The sequence below is a fragment of the Aotus nancymaae genome, unplaced genomic scaffold (genome assembly GCF_030222135.1).
Source record: "Aotus nancymaae isolate 86718 unplaced genomic scaffold, 86718_ANA_hifiasm-v0.15.2.pri h1tg000006l, whole genome shotgun sequence".
NCBI classification, from domain to species: domain Eukaryota; kingdom Metazoa; phylum Chordata; class Mammalia; order Primates; family Aotidae; genus Aotus; species Aotus nancymaae.
Genome location: NW_026988417.1, coordinates 69,313,912 through 69,339,810, shown reverse-complemented (window position 1 = coordinate 69,339,810; position 25,899 = coordinate 69,313,912). Strand labels below are relative to the sequence as shown.

The 25,899-nt window shown below is 37.8% G+C and overlaps 1 protein-coding gene across 2 annotated transcripts in view; it reads left to right on the top strand.

The window, feature by feature from the left end:
* CCDC158 (coiled-coil domain containing 158) overlaps positions 1 to 25,899 on the top strand; it is a 94,456-nt gene that overhangs the window by 55,138 nt on the left and 13,419 nt on the right. The window contains exons 17-22 of one of the 2 annotated variants that reach the window (XM_012446995.3): positions 12,274 to 12,419; positions 13,945 to 14,004; positions 15,041 to 15,100; positions 17,151 to 17,218; positions 19,403 to 19,561; positions 21,706 to 21,813. In XM_012446995.3, coding sequence (XP_012302418.2) covers positions 12,274 to 12,419; positions 13,945 to 14,004; positions 15,041 to 15,100; positions 17,151 to 17,218; positions 19,403 to 19,561; positions 21,706 to 21,813 — 601 coding nt within the window. Of the gene's footprint in view, positions 1 to 12,273; positions 12,432 to 13,944; positions 14,005 to 15,040; positions 15,101 to 17,150; positions 17,219 to 19,402; positions 19,562 to 21,705; positions 21,814 to 25,899 lie in introns of both variants that reach the window. The other variant, XM_064364509.1, reaches the window with a different exon arrangement.

Sequence of the window (25,899 nt, the reverse complement as noted above, 5' to 3'; positions counted from 1 at the left end):
CGTCTCAGCTGCCTCTTTTAGAATTGACAAGTGAAAATCCTATGCTTCTCTGGATTTTCTTTGTTCCAGATGTTGGCCCCATAAATTTTCCCTGCCTTGGTAGCGCTTTAATGCTGTCAGACAGACTTAAAAAATTATTTTGTATACGTTTGTATACTAAAAATATTTTGTATACTTTTCTTGTGAATTCTCAACAGAAGGGTTGATCTGTCATTCCTTGTAAGAGAATTCCTCTATTTTTATCCCTTGTTTGTACAGTTTTAGACATTATCTATAAACTTCTATTGTAGAATATAAAAATGTTTTACACATACACACATTTCTTTTCCCTGAATTTAAGTCTCCACATGTAACCACATGATAAATTTTGGTTAAATCATATTGACTGTTCAAATTATTATGACTGTGTAGATGGTTTCCTAGCTGAACTGTGTAGTGAACTGTGATTATATTTCCTTTTTGCCCTTAGATTTAATAATTGTTTTGCTTTTTTCTTTACTTAGTTTTCTAGATACCTAGACCTGATTATCCCTTAAAATTCTCTGAAGAAAACTCTTAATACTGCTTTTAGTATGAGTCAACTAATCAGATATTTTAGCAGCTCTTATATTTGCTTATGTATTCACATATTATGTATGTGTGTATTTCAGGGCCCTCCCTACTCCTCTTCCAGTCTGGATTGGTTGTTCTCTAGGCTTGCTGCAGGATTGCCTTCTTGGATTTTCCTTTTACCCAAGTCTCAGGAATTCCCTTCATCTTTTTTTTTTTTTTTTTTTCCTGTTTTTTAGGCTTAACTCCCTTTCTTGGTTTCTTTCTTTTGATGGAGCACATAATGCAGTGACTTTCTGTGAAAACGCACATTTCATTTTTACAAGTGTTTTAAAACCTTGCATGTCTGAAAATGCCTTTATTCTTCACCTACATTTGATCGATGCTCAGAATTTTGTTGCTTTTGTGCCATTTTGATTCCAGAGCCGTTGTATATGACCTGTTTTTTTCTTTCTTAACGCATTTGGAATCTTTTCTTTATCTTTAGTATTCTTTCAGAATAATCCCCACTTGGGGATATTCTTTTTTTTCCTTATTTTATTTTTCCGCCTTTATTTTAGATTCAATGGGTACATGGTACAGGTTTGTTACCTCGGTATGTTGTGTGATGCTGAGGTTTGGGAGTACAAGTGATCTCATCACCTAGGTACTGAGCATAGTTCCCAGCAGTTTTTCAACCTTTCCCTCCCTACCCCTTTTAGTAGTCTCCAGTGTCTGTTGTTGCCATCTTTATGTTCATGAGTACCCAGTGTTCAGCTCCTACTTGCAAGTGCGAACATAGAGTATTTGGTTTTCTGTTCCTGTGTTAATTTGCTTAGGATTATAGCCTCCAGCTGCATCCATGTTGCTTCAAAGTTCATTATTTCACTCTTTTTTATGGCTACATAGTAGTCCATGGTATATATGTACCACATTTTCTTTATCCAATCTGCTGTTGATGACCACCTAGGTTTATTCCACGTCTTTGCTCTTGTGAATAGTGCTGCAATGATAATGCATGTGCATGTATCATTTTGGTTAAATGATTTGTTTTCTTGTAGGTATATACCCAGTAATGGGACTACTGGGTTGAATGGTAGTCTGTTCAAATTCTTTAAGAAATCTCCAAACTGCTTTCTACAGTGGCTGAACCAATTTACACTCCCACCAACAGTGTATAAGTGTTCACTTTTCTCTGTGTCCTTGCCAACATCTTGTTTTTTGTTTTTTGACAAGGGGGTCTTATTTGATCATTTTCTTCCCTTTGTTTTCTCAGTTCTTTCTGGAATTTTCATCAGTTTTCTATTAGATCTCCTGGATTGATTCTCTGCTTTTCTTTAATTTTGACTTTTTATTTTTTGAGCTGGAGCCTCACTCTGTGATGCCCAGGCAGGAGTGCAATGGTGCAATCTCGGCTCACTGCAAACTCAGCCTCCCGGGTTCAGTGATTCTATTGCCTCAGCCTCCAGAGTATCTGGGATTACAGGTGCGTGCCACCACATCCAGCTAATTTTTTGTATTTTTAGTAGAGATGGGGTTTCACCATATTGGTCAGGCTGGTCTTGAATTCCTGACCTCGTGATCTGCCCACCTCGGCCTCCCAAAGTGCTGGGATTACAGGTGTGAGCCACCACGCCCAGCCACATCTTCTCATCTTTTATTCCTACCTTTTGAGAAATGCTTTTCAATTCTGTCTTCCAAACAATTATTGAATTCTGTATCATGTACTTTTTTAAATTTCCAGGAACCATTTTTTTGTTGTTTTTTAAAAGGTCTTCTCTTTAAGTAGCTTTCTGTTCTTTCATGGATGCAACACTTTCCTGGTTTTGTTTGTTTATTTGGTTGGTTGATGGGTTTTTTGAGATGGAGTCTCACTCTGTCACCCAGGCTACAGTGCAGTGGTGCAATCTCAGCTCACTGCAACCTTCCTGAAGCAGTTCTTATGCCTCAACCTCCTCAGTAGCTGGGATTATAGGCACCCACCACCATGCCCAGCTAATTTTTGTATTTTTAGTAGAGATGGGGTTTCATCATGTTGGCCAGGCTGGTCTCCAACTCATGACCTCAAGTGTTCCACCTGCCTCAGCCTTCCAAACTATTCGGGTTACAAGTGTGAGCCACCGTGCCCAGCCAATACTTTCTTGTTTCTCTTTAAGGATATTAACTTTGGTTTTTAAATAGTTTTTTCTGTTACCTGAATTATTAACGTTTCTTGGAATACATTGTTTTGTTTTTGTAGAGTCTTTCTTTTAATGCTTGGTGACCCTTAGATGTCTATCCATATTTAAGACTGAGGCCCTAAAAACCTATCCAAAGCTTTATGTAAGGTTTCAGGGTTTGTCAAGTGGTAGATGGTTAGGTATTGCTTTTTTATTGAGGGACCCTAAAATTTTCTATAGTTCTTTATTCTTGGGCCGATCAGTTTCCCTAAAGTGGGATCTCTTATTCCTGACTTATACATAGGTATAAGTCAGTCAGAATTCTGTGAAGTGAGTGGGAGAGGAAGTCTAGGGTAACTATTAATATCTATCTATCTATGCAGTCTCACTTAATACTCATATTTAACATTTGCAGCCTTACTCCTGCTATACCAGATAGATATCTCTATAGGGTCCAAAGTCCTTTGGTTCAACCTTACTCGAAGATTAAGCCTCTAAATTCATTTAGGAGAAAAGAATGAGTAATCACCTGAGTATTTAGAGACAGCTTCTGGAATTCTAACAGCTTCTCCTGTAAACTTAGCCAGTCCTCCAATTTTACTGCCCTGTTTCTTACCCTGGACTTTGAAATACATGATGCACATCAAAACCGCATTGACATACCATCTCACGCCGGTTAGAATGGTGATCATTAAAAAATCTGGAGACAACAGATGCTGGAGAGGATGTGGAGAAATAGGAACGCTTTTACACTGTTGGTGGGGGAATACATTAGTTCAACCATTGTGGAAGACGGTGTGGCAATTCCTCAAGGATCTAGAAATAGAAATACCATTTAACCCAGCAACTCTATTACTGAGTGTATACCCAAAGGATTATAAATTGTTATGAAGACACATGCACATGTATGTTTGTTGCGGCACTGTTTACAATAGCAAAGACTTGGAATCAACCCAAATGCCCATCAAGGATAGACTGGATAAAGAAAATGTGGCACATATACACCATGGAATACTATGCAGTCATAAAAAAGGATGAGTTCATGTCCTTTGCAGGGACATGGATGAAACTGGAAACCATCATTCTCAGCAAACTGACACAAGAACAGAAAACCAAACACCGCATGTTCTTACTCATAAGTGGGAGTTGAATAATGAGAACACATGGACACAGGGAGGGGAACATCACATACTGGGGTCTGTTGGGGGTGGGGGGCTAGGGAAGCAATAGCAGGGGGTAGGTAGGTTGGAGAGGGATAACATTAGGAGAAATATCTAATGTAGGTGATGGGGGGATGGAAGCAGCAAACCACCATGACATGTGTATACGTATGTAACAATCCTGCAGGATCAGCACATGTACCCCAGAACTTAAAGTGTAATAAAAAAAAAAGAAGAAAAGAAAACTCAGAGGCAGGGTAGCTTGCTTCACACTGGCAACTTCTGTGCAGGTACTTTAAGTTTTAACTTTGTTTTGCTAAATTAATTATGAATTATCCGTTTGCCTGCTGTCTCCCAAAATTTTGTTAGCATTATTAATCTAATGTTATCTGTCTTTTCCTCTTTATCCTTAATTCCTTTAGTGTCACTTTAATGTGACCTAGCATAGTAGAGAAATTAATGCCAAGTTTAGAAGCAGAATATTACTATTTGCACTGCTCTACATTGCCCCTTCATTTATTATTTATTTTAGTCTCTTTATTTTATGATTCTAATAATAGCTTAGATTTACTGAAAACTCTTTTGCCAGGCACTGTGCAAAGTACTTTTGTAGATTAGTTCATTTCCCACAACTACCCCACATGAGGTAAGTGCTATCGTTATACCTATTTTACAGAGAAACTGAGGCTTGAAGAAGCTAAGTGACTTACACATGGTTTACACAGCAAGAATACAGTTGAGGCTGGGCACTGTGGTTCATGCTTGAAATTCCAACACTTTGAGAGGGCTGAGGCAGGAGGGTTGCTTGAGACCAGGAGTTTGAGACGCCTGGGCAAAGTAGCGAGACCTCATTTCTACAAAAAATAAAAAATAAAAAATTATTCAGAAATATTGGCATGTGCTTATAGTTCTAGTCTGGAGGCTGAAGCAGAAGGATTGCTTGAGCCCATAATTACAAGGTTGCAGTTCCTGGGCAACAGAGTAGGACTCTCTGTCTCAAAAAAAAAAAAAAAAAATGCAATTGAGACGAGACTTACCCAGACAGCCTAGTCCAGAACTTATGTCCTTAACTATTATACTGTACTGTTTCTCTACATTATATAGCTGATTGATGTTTATAAAAATAATTTTTTAAGTTGATAATGTACATACCCTACAATAACTATTATTGTATTTCATTAGTCTTTGTGAATGAGGATCATGCAGTTTTAAATATTCAAAGACATTTGAAATTATCCGCCTGATTTTATTGTGTTATAAGTAAGAAAATAGGAAAAGCAGAAAAGTAATATTATGTGATTTGGTCCAAACTCAAACACCTGGAACATGCAGGTACTGTACCTTTGTGTGTGTACACACATACACATACATATATACACATACATATATATAATTTAATATAGGAGCATTTTAGATTAATATTTCAAATAGTGGCTATTTTAACATAAGACATAAAATACATCTAAGATAATAGAATTGATTTTGGTTATGTATCAGATTCTATTCCTATGCACTATAGTTTGTTGTTGCTGTGCTTGATCTTTGCCAATGAAATATACATGATGCGGGCAAGATTTTTAGCAACACTTCGTAACTTTTTTCCTGTTTCCTGCCCATCTATTCCTAATATACTATGTAAACTTATATTCCATTTTCATTACAATGTTCTAAAAAGGAATATAAATATAAATATAAGAGTTGGGTTGGGGGTAGACATTCTCAAAATAGAATGGTTGAATTCAAACTGAATGAGATCAAGCAATTATTTTTAGCTTTTTCATTTATCTTCTATCTTTGGAGAATGGAGACAGAACTGGTTGAGGAGTACACTCTCCCTAGGCCTTACTTATCTTACATCATGACTCATAAGTTTGCCTGTAATAGACTTAAGGCCATTAGAAAAAGCAGTATTGGAGAAGAGGGAAGTACATTAGAGATATAATTTTTGAAAAATTTTAGAAACAAGTCCAACATAAAATGATTTCAGAGTCAATGATTTCGGAGTCAGAATGTAATAGGAAACTAACCAAACCACAAAATAAACCTTAAGTTTAACAACTTAATGTATAAGCTTATATTCTTCCCATATCACAAAAAGCTTGTACAAGTTTTGCCCTGCAAATATATGTGCCCTAGAAATAGCCTTAATGTGTATCCTAAGGCAGCAGTCCCCAACCTTTTTGGCACCAGGGACCTGTTTCATGGAAGACAGTTTTCCCATAGAACAGGTTGAGGTGGTGGGTGGTTTTGGGATTATTCAAGTGTATTACATTTATTACGCACTTTATTTCTATTATTATTATGTTGTAAGATATAATGAAATAATTATACAGCTCACCATAATGTGGAATCAGTGCGGTTCCTGAGCTTCTTTTCCTGCAACTGGATGGTCCCATCTGGGGGTGATGAGAGACAGTGACACCTGAAGTGTGCTTATGTCCAGTCTACTCCCTAATCTCTTTTTGGTTGCTGTCACTGCAGAAAACGCTGCTTTACAAAGGTGGGCTGTTGAAAATGGAAGCAGGCTATTCCATGCTTTTGTGGCAATCTCAGGATATTCTGCCTTTACTTTAATACAGAACACAGGGAGATTTGAAGTCACCTTAAACATACTTTTAAGGCCACTGTTATTTGCAATCTCAAGCAGTTGATCCTCTTCTAGCATGGAGAAAGCCGATTCACCTGGTTTATTCACAAATGGGTGGTGGGTCCATTCCTTCCCAGGTCAGAGATCTTTTGTGGTTGGGAAGTAATCCTTGAACTCTTTTGAAAGCTGAGATAGGTGATTATGCACCAACTGGGAGAAAGGAGACCCTGGTTCAGCCTCTTTCAAAACCTCTGATAACTTTGACACATGTCAAAAATCCCAGTGTTCACTTGTTGCCCCCATAATTTCAGTTGACTTTGAATGCAGCCCCTTTATCTGCCAACTTGAACACAGTTGTTGTTCTCCCCTGAAGTGATAGATCGAGTTTGTTGAGCAAGTTGAATATTTCACACAAGTAAGCAAGTTTTGTGACCTATTCTGTGTCACTGAAATGTGCTGCCAGTGGTGACTTTTTCAGAAACAAATCTCTGGAGCAGCTCTCATAACCCAAAAACTCTGGTCAGTGATCTACCTTTAGAAAGCCATCTCACTTCTGTGTATAAGAGAAGAGGTGTGTGCTCTGCGTCCATCTCCTCACAGAGCTGCGTGAACAGATGAGTTAAGGGCATGTACTTCAATGTGGTTGATAGTTTTAATCACATCCTCCAAAACATTGTGAAGTTCAGTGACATTTTTCGGCTAGCCAGCATCTCTCTGTTGATGACACAGTACATAGACTCACATTCAGAAGCGACCTCTTTGACCCAAGTAGTGAAACCAGAAAGCTGTCCAGTCATGGCATTCTCTCCATCCATGCATATACCAACACAAAATGACCAGTTTTCATGATATGTACTCATTCAAAGACTTGACTAGTTCTGCAGCTGTGGTGTTGGTTGGCAGCAAAAGCACAGACAACATGTGCTTGTGCCCATCCTCCTGAAAAATATATAGCACAAAAACAAGCGTTTGTTGCCTTGTTGTCAACATCAGTAGATTTGTCAATCTGGATTGCATACCATGGTGACTCATTAACCCTCTCTAACAGTTGTGCCTCAGTATCCTCTGCTCTTTCATCAATCTGTCTAGTTATGGTGCTAGCTGAAAGAGGAGCACATGCCACCTTTTGACCTGCAGCCTCTCCTAAAAGTTCATGACAAATGTACTTAGCAGCAGACAGGATCAGCTCTTCACCAATAGTAAGGGGCTCCTTAGCTTTTGCAATGTGGTTAGCCACTAAGAATGATGCTCTCAGTGCAGACACATTTGATGAAGTGGTGGCCTTCAATAATTGCTTCTGTTTTTCATGTTCAAGTTTTTTTTTTTCTTTTGAAAAACTCCTAAGACTTGTCTTTTAATGCAGGGTGCTTGGTCTCCATGTGATGAAGCCGTTTTGAAGGTTTCATGGCTTCATTGGATCGCCACATATTATAAAAAGAGGGCTTGGAGAACGTGAATTACCTATTGCAGTGAACCCGTAATTTAAGCAGGACTCTTGATATTTTCTTTTAAACGCAGCTTTCTTTTCATTGGCAGCTTTAGAGCCTTCTGCTCTCTCATGATTGGGTCTTTCTCCCTTTTCCAAGAAGCTCTCCAGTGATGATTGTTTTTATTCATTTTGGCTAGGGTTAGCTTATGGGCTTACTAAAACTATGACTGAGACAAGTATGCAGTGCAGGAAAGAGGCACAGGCAAAGTGGTAAATCAAATAATGGGCAAGACACATGGACTAAAATAGGTGTCGGATTCTGACTTAAAGCCTGCTAACAGATGCAGCTATACAGTTGAAGTACACAACTCACTTACCGCTGTAAAGCCAGCCACCAGATGCAGCTTAATTGTCACTTGCCACACACTGATAGGGTTTTAATATGTCTGCAGGCAATGGATTTATGCAGTCATCCCTCTCTGCTAATGTTTATCTATATTTGCAGCCACTCCCCAGCACTAGCATCACCGCCTCAGCTGCACCTCAGGTCATCAGGCATTAGATTCCCATAAGGAATGTGCAACCTACATCTCTTACATGTGCAGTTCACAAGAGGTTTCACACTCCTATGAGAATCTAATGCCACTGCTGATCTGACAGGAGGTGGAGCTCAGGTGGTAATGTGAGTGATGGGGAGCAGCTGTAAATACAGATGAAGCTTCATTCATTCTCATCACTTACTTCCTGCTGTGTGGCCCCATTCCTAACAGACCAGGGACCAGTACTGGTTCTGGGTTTGGGGACCCATGTTGTAAGGGTCAAAGGATTGGGGTGTTGGGGAGCATGATCCTTTGCTCCTTTGCTGGGCTCTGGTAACTTCGGGAAGAGCATGTGTTTATTTCTTTACAAGCCTGATAAAAGTTATATGTAACAATATTTTAGAACTATTTCCTAGCTATTTTCTTTCTTTTTCTTTTTTTTCCCTTGAGACGGAGTTTCACTCTTGTTGCTGAGGCTAGAGTACAATGGCACAATCTCAGCTCACTGAGAGCTTCCAGGTTCAAGCATTCTCCTGTCTCAGCCTCCCAAGTAGCTGGGATTACAGGTGTGCACCACCATGCCCAGCTAATTTTTTGTAGTTTTAGTAGAGACAGGGTTTCACCATGTTGGCCAGGCTGGTCTTGAACTCCTGACCTCAGGTGATCTACCCACCTCGGCCTCCCAGAGTGCTAGGATTACAGCCATGAGCCACCGTGCCCAGCCATGCTGTTTTCTAATTTTAAAAAGTGTATTGGCTGGGCGCGGTGGCTCACGCCTGTAATCCCAGCACTTTGGGAGGCCGAGGCGGGTGGATCACGAGGTCAAGAGATCGAGAATTGCTTGAAGAATTGCAGGAGAATTGCTTGAATCCAGGAGGCGGAGGTTGCGGTGAGCCAAGATTGCGCCATTGCACTCCAGCCTAGGTAACAAGAGCGAAACTCCGTCTCAAAAAAAAAAAAAAAAAAAAAATGTATTTTGCTCATGTTATAAATCAAAACATATTTCCCATGAATTAACCAATAAAGTATTTAAAATGATTTAATAAAACCATTATAAGATATACAAACATTAAAAAGAAAGATTGATAATTTTGACTAAATAAAACTTAAATTGGCCAGGCATGGTGATTTACCTGGGAGCACTTTGGGAGACGGAGGCGGGCAGATCGCTTGAGCCCAGAAGTTGGAGACCAGCCTGGCCAACATGGCAAAACCCCATCTCTATTACAAAAAAAAAAAAAAAAAAAATAGCCAGGTGTGGTGGTGTGTGTCTATAGTCCCAGCTACTCAGGAGACTGATCAGTTGAGTGTGGGAGGTCAAAGCAGCAGTGATCCGTGATCACATCACCGCACTCCAGTCTGGGTAAAAGAATGAGACCCTGACTCAGAAAAAAAAAAGAAAAAAAGGCATTTCTGTTGTTACAGTGAATACCCAAAAATACAAGGTATAGGACACAGAAGAGGAAGCTTATTAAGAACACCTAGAAAAGACATAAGGATTCTCAGCTGACTGCCTGCTCAGCCTGAGTCAGTGTTATTGTGTGGCAACCAAAAAAGACTTTAACAATAGCATCCAAATCAAGCAAGGGGAACAGTTCTCTGCTCTGCTCAGTTTTCCTGAATAAATTTAGCCTGAGGTGTGTGTTGGGAAGTGAGGGGGGTTGTATGATAAAATAAATATCCATTTTTAAAGACTTATGTTACACTTGTTTCTTATGTTAGAACTGTGACCAGGGTGGAAGGTGTATGGGTATGGAGGGAAGCTTTTCTTTCAAAGAATCGAAGCTATACAAAAATTAAACTGCCTTCCTTGGTCTTTGGTGATCAATCAAATGCCAGATAAGCATATTAGTGGAATGCTATAGAGAGAATTCTTCATCACTTCTAATATGGGAGTTGGACTAGCACCAGAAAATTTTCAGGACCCCTCCAGCCTTGGTATTTTTTTGATTTTATACCCAAGCAAAGTATGGGTATGTAATGGAGTATATAAAGATGATAATGGTCAAATCAAGTCCTTGCCTCTGTGGAGCTTACATTTTCATTGGAGGAGCAACACACATAGAAGTTTGAAAGATAGGTATTGGGATAAAGTCAATAAAAGAATATCATAGGACTGATTATAATTAATTGCTAAGTGAATACTAAATTGAATGCTTTTTAAAATCTCATGTCGGCCAGCACAGTGGCTCCTGCCTGTAATCCCAGCACTTTGGGAAACCAAGGTGGCTAGATCGCCTGAGTCCAGGAGTTTGAGATCATCCTGGGCAACATGGTGAAACCCCCTCTCTACAAAAAAAAAAAAAGTTAGCTGGTCATGGTGGTGCATGCCTGTACTCCTCAGCTAGTCGGGGGCGGGGCTGAGGCAGGAGGATTGCTTTAGCCTAGGAGATGGAGGTTGCAGTAAGCTGAGATCTTGTCACTGCACTCCAGCCTAGGTGAAAGAGTGGGACTCTGTCACACACAAAAAAACGCAACTTTTGTAAAGCATCAGTCACTCTCAAAGAACCTAGGTGCCACAATGACAAGGGGGAACAACATATTTATATGTGTTTATTGGTTTTATATTGCTCATTTATAATAATTGTCAATGGCTCAAACATTTTAACATTAATTGCCAAAGCTTATTTGATAAACTTTCTGGTGGGCAGAAGATATGGGAAGATATAAAGTCCAGGTTATAACTAAGGTGAGTGAATATTGCCATAGGATAAAACTTTCCTAATCAACTTTATGGGGTTTATTCCATATTGGGTATTACGTATATTAGGGTGAGGACAAGAACAAAACCAGTGTTTGGTAAAATTGGATCATCTTTTTAGAGTCAAATGTTTTTATTCATAATTGAGAAAGTGGTTCACATCCTTATATTTTAAGCAAATGAAGTCAAATTTAATAATTGAGTGGAGTCTAATTTGTGAAACTTTAGAGTGACTCATCATGATAATTTCCAGGTAAGATAGCTGTCAGTAAACTGGAAAGACATACTTAGCACACATTCAGTTAGTTAGAACCCTTGATATCTTCAGCTGGATATTATATTGGTTTATTAGTGGAGTTGGGAAGAGGAGGATATGAGGATTATATTATACCAGTAACATCAGCTCTTTGTTCGCATAAATCCTAGAAAATTAAAGCTCAACAAATTGAAAATCTGCAGTGTTCATCCCTCAGCAGCCAATCTGCGTGACAGGTGTAGCTTTTCAGTGGGATGGACTCCTCCAGCTAGAATAGGTCAAATAGCTCAAGTGCACCTGCTCAGCAATGCACTCTGATCATTTGGTTTCCCCTCTTGATGTGCCTATTGAGAATGTCTGTATTCCTTATCATGTTATTAATATTTATTGGAGTACACTGTCAATCTGAAAATCCCGTATTATTTTAAAACACCGCCTAACACAGTTTGGAAATATTGAATGTTTCTTTCCTCATCAGTAAAATGTTGGGGGTAGATTAACTCATCTCTAAAGAGCTCCTTACTTCTCAAGTTCCATTGCTTTATCAAATTAGTTTAGCTTTAAACAAAGTAGTGAAAATTATTTTGCCCAGGTGTACTTGAAAATATGTAATGACATAGTAAGGACGTTCATACTGCATTGTTAAAATTTTAAAAGTAGTTTAAAAATAAATGTCTGTAGTTCAGTCCCTATATATATATGTGTCCATGTACATATAAATTATAGTACTCTATTGATTATTTCCTGGTTATTATTGATTATCCCTGTGTAATAAACTTATGGGTGATTTTTTTTGTTTTTCTCTTCTTGCTTTTCCATAATTTCTGTTGACCAGTTGCATTAATTTTGTGATAGGAAATAGCATAGGAGTCTGAAAAAATAAGTGTCTTTGTTTGTAAATTGTTTTAACTCAGCACTCTATGAAAGCTAACACACTGAAGGAAGATCCAACAAGGGACCTGAAACAGCTTCTCCAAGAGTTGAGAAGCGTGATCAATGAGGAGCCAGCTATGTCTCTTAGCAAGACAGAGGAGGATGGAAGGACATCTCTAGGAACCATGTACGTGGCTGTGTAAGGCTGTGTGCATACAGAATGGGAAAGCTCATCTCATGAATGGTTTTCCATTGAGTTATTCACATGTTACTCTCTGGGAGGGTGAGGTTTAAATAACTTTAAAAGTATCTGCAGTTACCACAGAAAACAATATGAAAATGGAGGAGTTAAGCAAATGTAAAACAACTCGACATTAAAACAATACAGTCATTCTATTCAGAAAATAGTCAGTGCAGGTGTCACCCACAGTTACGTTTGTAAATTTTAATTCTCAAAAGATTTTATATCCATAATCTTATTGATTGAGACAAGGCAGAGAAGGATTTATTTATTACATTTTGTAAATGAGAAAAACACATCTCAAAAGGTTGACATGTCTGCAGCCACATAGTTCAGTAAGGGAGATAAAACTAGAACCCTGAGAACCACATGTGCTCCAAGTAGAAGATAATAGGAAAAGACTTCATTTTCTCTGTATTCATGCCAATGACTTGATTTGATTATATTAATAAAAGATCAGATCCAAAAAGGATTCAGCCAGTTCACCAGCCCTTCCTTGCACATAGCTACAGACATCAGTGTGAGTCTCATATTCTCTCAGACAGTGATATTTACTTTTGTGTGTTATCATTTAGATTAGCTTATCTAAAGCATTTTAGTATGATATATATTTTTTAGTGTTATAATGGCCCATTGTTGTAATATTCATTTTCTGGTTATATGACAAATACCTAAAAGTAATACTTCCTGAAATAACACCTGTATATAAATAATCTCCAGTTTCTTATGATGTCCAATTCATATATATTTACCTGAGGTAGCCAAATATTAGCTGAGTTTATCTAATTGTTAATTATTGGTAATAACAGTAAAACATTAGTAACAGCCCAGTTACATTAGCGTAACATTGCATTATCTGAAGCAGATAACGTCAGAACTGTTCCACTAGCCACTCCAATGAATGTTTTCATTTTCAGAGTACTTTCATTTTTGTTATAACTATAATATGCCTTCCAAATCAGGGCAGTATTAAATATTACACTCATTTGACAGATTTGTAAACTTAGGCATAGATTGACATGCCTCCTCCTACGAAACATAGGAAAAGCCAGAAGTAAAAGTTAGAGACCCTTGCTCCCCAGCACTGATCATTCTGAGGGATTACCAGGACTTCCCTGATCAGCTTCCACCACTCCAGCCACTAATGATTGGCTTGGACGCTATTGGACTGTATTGAACCTGAATATATTTGGTCCCTACCTTTAGAGAGTTTATGTTAATTTGCTGTAATCCTGTAAATGACCTTGTCACTAAAGCCTAAACTCAGCCTAAAGCTTTTAAGAATTTGTGTGAGGAAAGCATTTCTCAGTTGATGAACTCCAGAGCCCTTTGCAAAATTTGCTTGGAGGCCTAAAATCTACAGCTGCTGCTAAAAGAAAAATTGAATATATGTAAGCAATTGATTAGTCTAAAAAGACATGGATGAAATTGTGCTTTATATGATTAACTGAGAGTTATATTTTCTATACAGAGAGGATAGGGTAAGAGATTGCATTACCGAATCTAGCCTGAGATCAGACATGTGCCATAGGTAAGAAGAATCTGAGATTCTGAATCAAATTAATTGTCCAACAATTTTATATGTGGTCTGATAATTCGAGAAGCCTGTTTGGACAGTTTACATAACACTTAATGGGCATATTGGGCTCATTGTTTAACTGACTTTAAAAAATATTTCAATGAAATGTACTGAAGTAATTTAGTTTCTAGAAGTCAACTCAGTAGACATTTTTTCTTACTTTAAAATTTGCTGATGTTTATCCATATGAAGCTATTTATATGGTATGCCATAACAAAAATGGAAGACTTTTTCTATATTCACACATATTTACAATGGCTTACATAACTTTTGAGAAAAGGATGGTTCAGAAGGAAACTATGAAAACTTCAATTTAGGACTATCAGCACCTTATTGAAAACAATCTTATTTTCATCAATAATTGAATAGGTGAATTCTTAAATGGAAAATTTTAAAAGCACAAAGAAATAAAATCCATAATTCCAAATATGACCATAATCAAAGACAGCTTTCAAAAATTGACTTTAGCCAAAAAAGAAAAAAGGTTAATGTTAATTCATTATTTATCATAGTGTAAGACACTATGGCCATTGCTTGAAAATCTTCAGTAGCTCCTCAATGCCTGCTGCATTAAGTACATCTCCCTCAGTCTGACATTGAAGAATTAACCAGAGTGGTCACACACAAATCTCCCTTGTGACCGACCACTCTGCTTTCACTCCTGTGTTATACTCTAATCAAACCAGACTTCTCCTGATTCCCAAAAGTTCATTTATTTTTGTCTTCAAGCTTTTCTCCATTCTGTTTCCTCCACCTGGAAGAGCCAGTTCCCTAGTCTCACTCTTTTGAATCCATATCTATCTAAAAGTAATGTTGAGAGAAGCAATTTTGTTTTATCATTAAGTTAATGTTTATGATTTATTTATCCAGCTGTCAAATGATATCATTTCACCCTATATAAGAATACATTATTTTTCTCACAAACTTTTATTATATTGGTAAGAAAATACATTGTGTAAACTGATTTCTCCCATCCCTCTACCAACAGAAGCAACAACTCGATAAGGGACTCCACTGAAGGCAGCAAATCAAGTGAAACTCTTAGTAGGTAGGAAATACCAGCCCCCATTTTCAGAATGTCCTTTTTATCACTGTGCCTTCATTAATTCAAAAGATCTTTAACTGTCTGTAATGTGCCATGCACTGCGGTAGACTCTTAGAATATAGTGAGCAAGACGGATATAGGCCCTGTTTTCAAGGTGCTTACAATCATAAGGTCTGTTTACTGACAGACTGCCTGGAAAAACTTATCTTTTCTGTTTTCACCACCTAAATAAACAGACATCTGAGCCCTCTGTATATCTGAAGAATTATGAACGTGAGTTCTACATTAAGATCTAGTTAGAATAGGGGCTTATTCATTGCTGTATCTTCAGCACCAATCATAATGCCTGCCACCTAGTAGCCATTCAGTAAATACTTGCTTAATGAATGAAGATAGTATTATAAATATTTTCTTACTGTCTCTGCTACTTGATGAAAATACAGTGAATTTGAGTCTTTCTTAACACAGTCATCCCTTGGTATCCATGGGGGATTTGTTCCAGGATCCCTGCAGATACCAAAATCTACAGATGCTTGAGTCCCTTATATAAAATGGCATAGTATTTGCATATGACCTACACACATCTTCCTGTATTCTTTAAACCATCCCTAGATTACTTATAATACCTAGTACACTGTAAATGCTATGTAAATAGTCGTTATATTGTATAGTTTAGGGAATAATAACAAGAAAAAAAGCCTGTACATGTTCAGTACAGATGCAGCCATCTTTTTTTCCCCCAAGTATTTTCAGTTCACATTTGGTTGAATCTGTGATTGCAGAACCCATGGACACAGACTGGACAAGTGTAAATCTTTCTTGTAGCCTAAATGAAATGATGTTTTTTATTTCCTTCTCATTTGGATATATGATCCTACATCATACCTATGAATAACCACAACTATCAACTGCATATTTTTATTCTTATTATTTTCCAGTTGATTTAGACTTATTAGTCTAATCTCATGTATAAGGCAGGCATTCTTTTCCCATATGTAGGTTAGAAATGAAGACTCAGATTGCTTAGCAACTTATCAAAGTCATACTGCTTGAAAACAGTAGAGCTCAGATTTTTACTCAGGGTTAGCTGGCTCCTGAGCCCATGCTTATGACCATTGTGTACTGCTTCTAGGTACCTACACTGAGCTACTGGGGATGGAGCCCAGTCATAGCATGGGACAAAGAGGAGCTACTTCCCTGAGATAACTAAAGCTCTGCAGTAGAGTTTGTTCATGACTAGAAAAATCTGCTTCCATCAGCAATGAAAGTACTGCAATACTTCTTTATTCTGAAATTATAGAAAATAACTTTTTCTTTATTATGGAGAATAACTATATGTGCCAAAAAGTCATTGAGAAGGCATGTTTTACATTTCAGTGCCTGCGTTAGTAAAATACAGCTAGATTCTCATATTTGCATATGCATTTAATTTGTTGTGATGTCAACTATCATGGAGCTTCTGGGGAACTCCACTGTACACTTGTGAGAGACTGAAAGTTATAAAGCAAATAACAACTTCGTATCATAATGAAAATAGTTTGGACCTCACAAACCTCCTAAAAGGGAACCACCCTGAGAACTGCTGCCATAATATTCTCATATTGGTACCCAACTCACAGAGGACTATGTAGTTTACTTCAACTTATATGTCTTATAGTTTTGTACACTAATACTACTAATGCTATGAGTTGTTATTGTCATTGTCTTTGGTTTCTTTATTTTTAAATGAGTCATTAAGATTGCATCTCTTAGAATCCATGAACAGGTGATTTGGATTTTATAGCTATTAGTACACAAAAATGGATTTTCTAATGAGGATTATCTATTTTCATTCTGTAAAATGTTCATGGATTCCGAATACAAAAAGGATAATGCAACTTTGAATCTACCTCTTAGAGTATTTTAGGACTTCTACAGTTTAGGGTTATGATTGCCATCTTGAGGTTATATTTTAAGTCATCACATTTTGCCTGTGTCTGCTTGATTCTGTCTATGAATCTTAGTACAATATTTGTGAAATGGAATGCTTGCATTACAATTCTTATGCTTCCAGAGAGCCAGTCACATTACATGCAGGAGACATGGAAGATCCCTCTGGTTGCTTCACATTTGCATCTGCAGGTGAGTTTCCAACAAAAGCACAGAAATAGAACCTACAATGGCTCCCTATTTCCATGAGGACAAAAGCCAAAGTATTTGCAGTATACTTGCAAATATACTTGGAAGTACTTGTGGTATCTTCCAAGTCCTGGTTAGCTCTCTGACCTCGTTTCCTGCTACTCCCTTTCATGCATTCTGTTTTATCCACCCTCAAACTGTTCTTTGAACATGTCAGGCAGCTTCCATGTTAGGGCATTTATGCCCTGTTCCCTCATGTTGCTAAACCCTCAGCTCCTTTAAAAACTTTGGCCAGGTGTCACTTTCCCAGTGGGACTTAATTCTCATCACCTCATTGAAAAATCACAACCAGCCAGGCATGATGGCTCATGCCTGTAATTCCATCACTTTGGGAAGCCAAGGTGAGCAGATTGCTTGAGCCTAGGAGTTTGAGACCAGTCTAGGCAACATGGTGAAACCCTGTTTCTACTAAAAAAAATACAAAAAATTAGCTGGGCATGGTGGCGCGTGCCTGTAATCCCAGCTACTCAGGAGGCTGAGGCAGGAGAATTGCCTGAACCCAGGAGGCAGAGGTTGTGGTGAGCCGAGATCACGCCATTGCACTCCAGCCTGGGTAACAAGAGCGAAACTCCGTCTCAAAATAAATAAATAAATAAATTAATTAATTAATTAAATAAAATAAAAATCACAATTTTCCCATACTTCCAGTGCTCCTTATTCCTTTTATCAGTTATGCTAAGCATCTTCTCACATATACTGTGTCACCCTTGTGAGACAAGACCTGTGCAAGGGCAGATGTCTTTAGCCATTTGGTTCCTGGATATATCGCAGGTGCCTGGAAGCTTCCTGACACATAGCAGGTACTGAATAAATATTGACTAGATGAAAGGAAAAGGAGAAGAATCAAGATGGACAGTTCTCCATAAAATTTCCAAAGAATTATAGATAAGATGGTCTCCATTAAAAACAAAAAAAGAAAAAAGAAAAAACAGTTCCAGAAAGAAGAGATTGAAAGAAATCAATTTGTTGACAAGCAAAGTGGCATAATTCAGACTAGAAATGGAAGAGAAAGATAAAAACATCACAGGGAAAAGCCTTAGAAAATGAAAAATTAAATAGATGTGACTGAAATTATAACCATAGAGAAAATTACACAAAAGAAATTTTTAAAAATAAGGACCAAAAATAATTATACAGAATATGTTAGATTTGGAAGGCAAAGGCAAACCAACAGACACATAATTGGTCTTTCTATGGAAGAGAACAAAATAAATGAGAAAGAATAAATCTGTGATGATGATGATTCAACAAAAATGTAGTTATAAATCTGGACAGTATTGTAAATAGAAAAAATTGAGGTAAGGTGAAAAGAGATGGGAGAAAGATAAGTTTTCATTTTTTTTCTTAGTATCAATATACTGTCATGTGCTGCATAATAATGTTTTGGTTAGTGACCATGACATACACAACAGAGGTCCCATAAGATTATAATGGAGCTGAAAAATTCCTATTACCTAGTGATGTTGTAGCTGTCATAATGTCATACCACAGTACATTGCCTTTTCTATGTTTAGACATATTTAGATAAACACTTACCATTATATACTTACCATTTTATTCATTTGTGCAGATATGATTTTTTATGCATATAAGAATTCATTTGGAGTTTGAAGTAATGCTGCTTGAATCTATGGAAGTCTATGCCTGATTACCCCATTTTCTGGACCCTATAGCTCTATGTCTGTTATTTGTTTTTTTTTTTTCTCTTGGTTTTCTGCCATATCATCTTATCTTCTTATATGCCTGGTTATTTTTGTTGTATGACATGTTATATGAAAATTTGTACAGGTGATTTGAGGCTATGAATGAGATAACCTTCCTCTAGAGAGCATTCATGCTTGCTTTCGGTAGACAACTAAGGCTTCCAGATCAATTTAATCACATTAGAAAGAGGATTTGAAACTAGACCTCAGGATCTCAAGGGCAGGTCTAGTTCCCGTTCACCCTTATTTCTAAGACATAGCCCTTTTCAGCTCCAAAACTCCAAATCTTGGGTATTTAGAAGAACGTCCTCCTGTCCCTCCACCATTGGGAACATTTTCTCATGAAAGTTTGACTTTTTGAGAGGTCCAGTGTGCTATTTTTAATTAATTCTTCCCTTTTACTTTTATTCTTGCAAAATTTTAGCAAGTCCATCTGTGAAAAATTCAGCTTCTCATTTATTCAGTTCTTCTCCTAAGAAGTCTCCCGTGCACTCACTCCTAACCAGATCATTTGAAGGTTCAGTAGGTTCCACATCACAATATAGATCCACCAAACCTATTCATTCATCTGATTCTATTAAAGGTAAGAAAGATCTGATATTATTGTTGTGATTGATTTATTTTTTACAATGCTGGACTGTAAGTTCTTTTTACTCAGAATTAAGATTTTGCATACTGCTCTTATGTGTAAGCTCTGATTCTGTGTAACTTAAACAGGTCTTATTTAAGTATAACAGCTATTGTATACCATTTGAGTCTTAGTAAGTGTACATAGCTATTATATGTAAACATTATCTCTTTTTTTCTCTAATATGAATAATGAACATTTTTGCCTCTATTTTATTAAAAGATTTTGCATCCTCTTTTAAATGCTGTGAGTTACTTTTCTTTCTTATTTATTCTTTAAAATCATGGCTCTTCTTCAGTCTCTGCCTTAGTGAGTATAAGTGTGTGCCATACAAACATTTCAAAATTTTCTCATTTTTAATATTTTAAGTTAGTTTCTTATTTGATTAGACAAATGAGAAAAAATAGTTTGATTTAGAACAAATGCCTGGTAAATAAGTGAGAGTTAAATATTATGTGTTGAATGAACTTGAAATATTTCTCATCATGTATGACAGTGACCAAATGACCCTAGTGTTTTATGACATCATTCCCTTTTATAAGAGATAAACTAGATAAAGTTGTATTATCGTCAGATCATTTCTTAGTATTTTGAAATACTATGCCTTACACATTTCTATATCCTAAGAAATTTCTAATCACACATATTAGTACATTTTTTACATCTTTTTTTCTGTACTTGTGTCCTCTTTCATCTTTTATGTTTCTAAGCTATCCATTTACTATATTTTAAAATTTTAAGTATAAAATTACTTTCCTGTTCTGTGATGGCCAGTCTGTGCAAACCTACCCACAAAGGCTGAGGAAGCTGAGAGGCTAAAGAAAGAGACTGACAAGTCCAGTTTCTCAGAAACATTTAATAGGGACTTAAGAATGGAGCCATGTCTGTGTCTCTGCAGCAGTGAAGCAAGGTGGTAGATCCTTGTACCACTATCCCCTCAGACCCAGGACCTGTATACCATAGGTAAAGGGTATACATGCCTCAGAAAGGATGTGCAAGACAATTGCTTAAGGATAGATTTATGGTAGGTGCTTGCTACCTACCATACAAGGAAACTGGAAATCTTGGATGCCTTCCTGGAACTGGGATTAATCAGGAGTCAACTTGGCAGATTAGCATCCAAGGTGGAGTTGCTTTGGCCTCCACATTCCCTTTTAGAGCTGTGGTTATTGCAGGAATAGAACAATGCTGCTTGACACCTCATTGTTAATTTTTGTTACATAATGGCATGGCATTTTCTTCCCACCCCCAACCCCCTGCTTATTGTCAGGTACTCATAAAACATATATTTTATATTGTTTATGTTTAAAATCTAAGAAACTGTTTCTCATTCTCTTAAACTAAAGTAATTCCTAGATAATTGCCTTGAATGCTAATATCTGTAATGAAAAGGAAGTTTTCTTGATAGGAAAATTAACCATTAAAAATATTCTCAAAATTATACAGCTAGGCAGGGATTAACATCAAAATTTAAATCTTCAGATTGCCAATAAAGTACTTTTAGAGGTTGACAAAACAGCATACCGGTACGAGAATAACTTCCATGCTCCTAGGCCCTCTTTAGTTGCTACTGCCACATTTGTTCTAGTTTCAGTGTGACCATGTTGACATCCATGCCACCCTCTGCTGTCATATAATACCATTGTCATTAGGTGACAGAACTAATGTGGGCACTGGTCTCACATACATTTAAAATGGTGCAGTTTCTATATTAGATCATACTCCCTCAAACCCAAGTTAATGGAACTACTCAGGTTTGGTACAAAAAGCTGTCATATATGATGCAGAATGTAACATTTAAACTTGAAGTATTCTTTTCACCCATCCCATTTAATATTATGTAGTGAAGTAATGATACATCAGATTGGTTTGAACAAAATCAAATAGGCTAGCATTGCAATATTTAGATAAAACTCATTTTTCTCTGTTTTAAAATCATGTGTTAACATTTCCTTTAAGTGTTATAGCTCTTTTAGAATTTGTCATGAAAAAAAGTTTCCTTTATTTTAAAGAAAAATTGTTTAGCCTTTAATTGAAAGATTTCCAAAAGGAAATGTTGAATAGACTTTTAATATCACATCTAAGCCATTTTCTAATAGATTCACAGTCTCCACCAATAGAAGCAACAGGAAAAACATGTAGGAAGCTTCAGAACAGACTGGAAAGCTTGCAAACTCTGGTAGAAGATTTACAGCTGAAAAACCAAGGTACAGTGTACGTTTTTGAAGAGATTTTACGTGCTCATGAGAATGTTCACCTTCCTTTCAGATTAAGCCTTTTATCTATAGACCCACTGAAAGGGTATTGAATTAGTAACTGTAAACTGAAGTCTAAATATAAGGGTCTTAACCATTTGACCATGGTAGGGTCGCTCTAGCCCTGCTGTGCTCTCTTATCTAATGGGGATGACAATCCACAAGCCCTCAGGAGTGTTTTTGAGGTTCTGAGTGGTTTTTCACCTGGGACTTTCCCACACACTCGCTCTCTTGTTCCTATTAGGTCTGTAGACAAGCATTTATATGACGATAGCCAAGACAGGAGTATAGTCAATAGCCAGAAAGCAAAATAGTGGTATTTATCCTTACACAGGATTTAAATTAGCAAAGCACTAGAAGACACTGTGCCACTCAATGAATCACAAAATAAAAATAATCCACTTCTAAAAATGCTAAAACTATTTGAATAAGAAACTGTTATAATCTGCAGATGACTGGCAGCTTTTTGGGCATAAGTTCTGAGTACCATGGATATGGGGGAGTTCTCATGTTTCATGCTTTTCTAACTCACCTTTATAAATCCAGGAGCCTTTATTAGAAAGAAATTAATTTTGAAGTACCTTTGTTATTCCATCCCTAGAAAATAATAAATTGCTGGGTGAAGGAAAATACTTAACAAATCTTTATAAAGTAAACTTAACCTTGTTAATAGTAATAGTTGCTATTACCACTTAATTGAGCACTTCCCAACTGTGTGCCAGGCCTTGTACTCAGAGCTTCCCTTATGTTTTCTTCATGTGATCTTCACAACAACATTGGGAAATGGGTACTGTTATTACAGCATTTGAAAATGAGGAAACTGAAGATAAGAGTACAGTCAATAAATCCCAAGTCATAGTGAGGAGTAGGACGGGGACTTCGCCTTTGAAATTTCTGACTCCAAAATCCACATGTTTTTAATATAGAAAGGTTTTAGCAAATTGTTGTTGAAGAAAATTCCAAGTCCCTGTGGTAACCCAAGACCCTTATGTATATAAACATCAGGGAAAACATTTGGTTTTAACTTTATTGTGAATTTGTGGGGTTTGAGCATTATTTTTTAAAATTTCAATACTTTAAGGGAATGTGTGGTGTTTAGTTGCAGGGAAAAGTTTTTTAGTGGTGATTTCTGAGATTTTGGTGCACCCAATACCCAAGTGGTATGCACTATACCCAACGTGTCTTTTATCCCTCACCTGCCTCCCACGCTTCCCCACAAGTCCTCAAAGTCCATAATACCATTCTTATGCCTTTGCATCCTTCATAGCTTAGCTCCCACGTATAAGTGAGAACATATGATGTTTGTTTTTCTGTTCCTGAGTTACTTCAATTAGAATAATGGTCGGCAAATCCTTGCAGGTTGCTACAAATGCCGTTAGTTTATTCCTTTTTATGGCTGAGTAGTATTACATTACATATATATACACACACACACACATATATATACACACATATATACATGTATATATATAAACACACATATACATGTATATATATAAACACACATATACATATGTAATTTTCTTTATCCACTAGTTGGTTGATGAGCATTTAGGCTGGTTCCATATTTTTGCCATTGTGAATTATGCTGCTATAAACATGCATGTGCGAGTGTCTTTTACATGTAATGACTTCTTTTCCCCCAGTAGTGGGATTGCTGCATCAAATGGTAGTTCTACTTTCAGTTCTTTAAGAAATCTTCTTACTGCTTTCCATTGTTGTTGTACTAGTATACATTCCCACCAGCAGTGTAAAAGTGTTCCCTTTTGGGCCGGGCGCGGTGGCTCACGCCTGTAATCCCAGCACTTTGGGAGGCCGAGGCAGGTGGATCACGAGGTCAAGAAATCGAGACCATCCTGGTCAACATGGTGAAACCCCGTCTCTACTAAAAATACAAAAAATTAGCTGGGCATGGTGGCGCGTGCCTGTAATCCCAGCTACTCAGGAGGCTGAGGCAGGAGAATTGCCTGAACCCAGGAGGCGGAGGTTGCGGTGAGCCGAGATCGCGCCATTGCACTCCAGCCTGGGTAACAAGAGCAAAACTCCGTCTCAAAAAAAAAAAAAAAAGTGTTCCCTTTTTACCACATCCACACCAACATCTGTTATTTTTTTATTTTTAAATTATGGCCATTCTTGTGGGAGTAAGGTAGTATCACATTGTTGTTTTGATTTGCATTTCCCTGATCATTAGTGATGTTAAACATTTCTTCATATGTTTGTTGGCCATTTGTATATCTTCTTTCAGAATTGCCTATTCATATCCTCGGCCCACTTTTTAATGGGATTATTTGTTTTTTTCTTGCTGATTTGAGTTCCTTGTAGATTCTAAATATTAGTCCTTTGTCAGCTGCATAGTTTACAAATATTTTCTTCTCCCACTCCGTGGGTTGTCTGTTCACTCTGCTGATTATTTCTTTTGTTGTTCAGAAGCTTTTAAATTTAATTAGGTCCCATCTATTTATCTTTGTGTTTGTTGCATTTGCTTTTGGGTTCTTGGTCATGAACTCTTTGTCTAATCCAATGTCTAGAAGAGTTTTTCCAATGTTATTTTCTAGAATTTTTATGGTTTCAGGTCTTAGATTTAAGTCTTTGATCCATCTTGAGTTGAAAACAAGTTGAAGCTTCATTCTTCTACATGCGGCTTGCCAGTTATTCCAGCACCATTTGTTGAATAGGGTATCCTTTCCCCATGTTACATTTTTGTTTGCTTTGTTGAAAAATCAGTTGGCTGTAAATATTTGGCTTTCTTTCTGGGTTCCTTATTCTGTTTCATTGGTCTGTATTGAGGGAAGTTGTTCTTTTTCTGAGTCCATGAGGTGGTGTAGTTTTAAGGGCAAGAATTTCCCAGTGCCATGCCCCCCTCCCATCTCTCTTCATCTGGGAGATTTAGTGATTTATGTTTAAATATTGTGGGCATGGGAAGAAACTAAGAGTCAATCACCCCAGCAGAAGTTTAAAGGAATGCCTTTCATTGGCCAGAGGAACTTGGGAAGGTGGGAATTTCTCCCAGGATAAATTCTTCTGCTCTTTCACCCACACTGGATTTCCAGCTCTCTGGAATCCCCTCCCTCGGGGTGGGGTGAGGAGCTTCGGGGAGGGGGGTGAAGTGCATTCCGGCTGGGCTCAGAGGCTCTAAGCAAAGCGGCAGCACTTAAGGAAGCACCTCGGGGAAAATGCTTTTTACGAATTCACTTGCTCACTGGCCAGCATGTTCGGATCCCTAGTTGGGAGCAGCATGAAACCGCAGAATATGGCAGTTAAAAACCACAGTCAGGAACAGAACAGGGAACTTCCCTCCCTGGGGCTCTCACCTGCAGGCTGTGGGTCCCTGTGTGGGCAGTGGCTGGGGGAGTGGCCTAGGGTGTACATATGGTCCTAGCAACATGGTGGCCACAGGTCCCTGAGCAGGGGCATGGCAAACTTTCTCCTCTGGCAGGAGGCAGGGCACAAAAGACACTTGAATGGGCAGGGCAGCTGCAGCAGCCCAGCCTGCTTCTTTGAATTGTATGCTCTAATGGCCCCGCCCTAGAAGCGTGCCCTTCCAGGGCAGTTTTATAAATTGGCCTGCAAAAATTGGACCTTTGCTGGAAATATTGGTACCCATCTCCTGAGCCTCACTGGCCTTGTTGGAGCTCGTTGGTATGATTACCACCCAACCCAGTAGCTCCTTTTGTTCCATGCCTCCATGTTGGTCACTGGAGGTCATGCAAGCCCATGGGCATGAGTCCATGATGCTGGTAGGTCATGATTGGAATCCAGTACATGGAGAGCCCTTTAATAAGATGGATCATGCATCTTGGGCACACGAAATTTCAGGGTACTTACTGAAAATGTTTCATTTCAGTACCCATTTTACCTGGGGGATGCCTCAGGTCAAAGCGGCTGTAATTTTTTTTAACCAGGGATGCGAGCATCCCTTGTGTTCAATTTCAGATAGGTTCTATTCCCAAGCTCAAGTCCCCATTAAAATGTATACTGGAAAATTGGGACCAATTTAACACATGACTTTTAAAGAAGAAGTGGCTCTTCTTTCTCTGC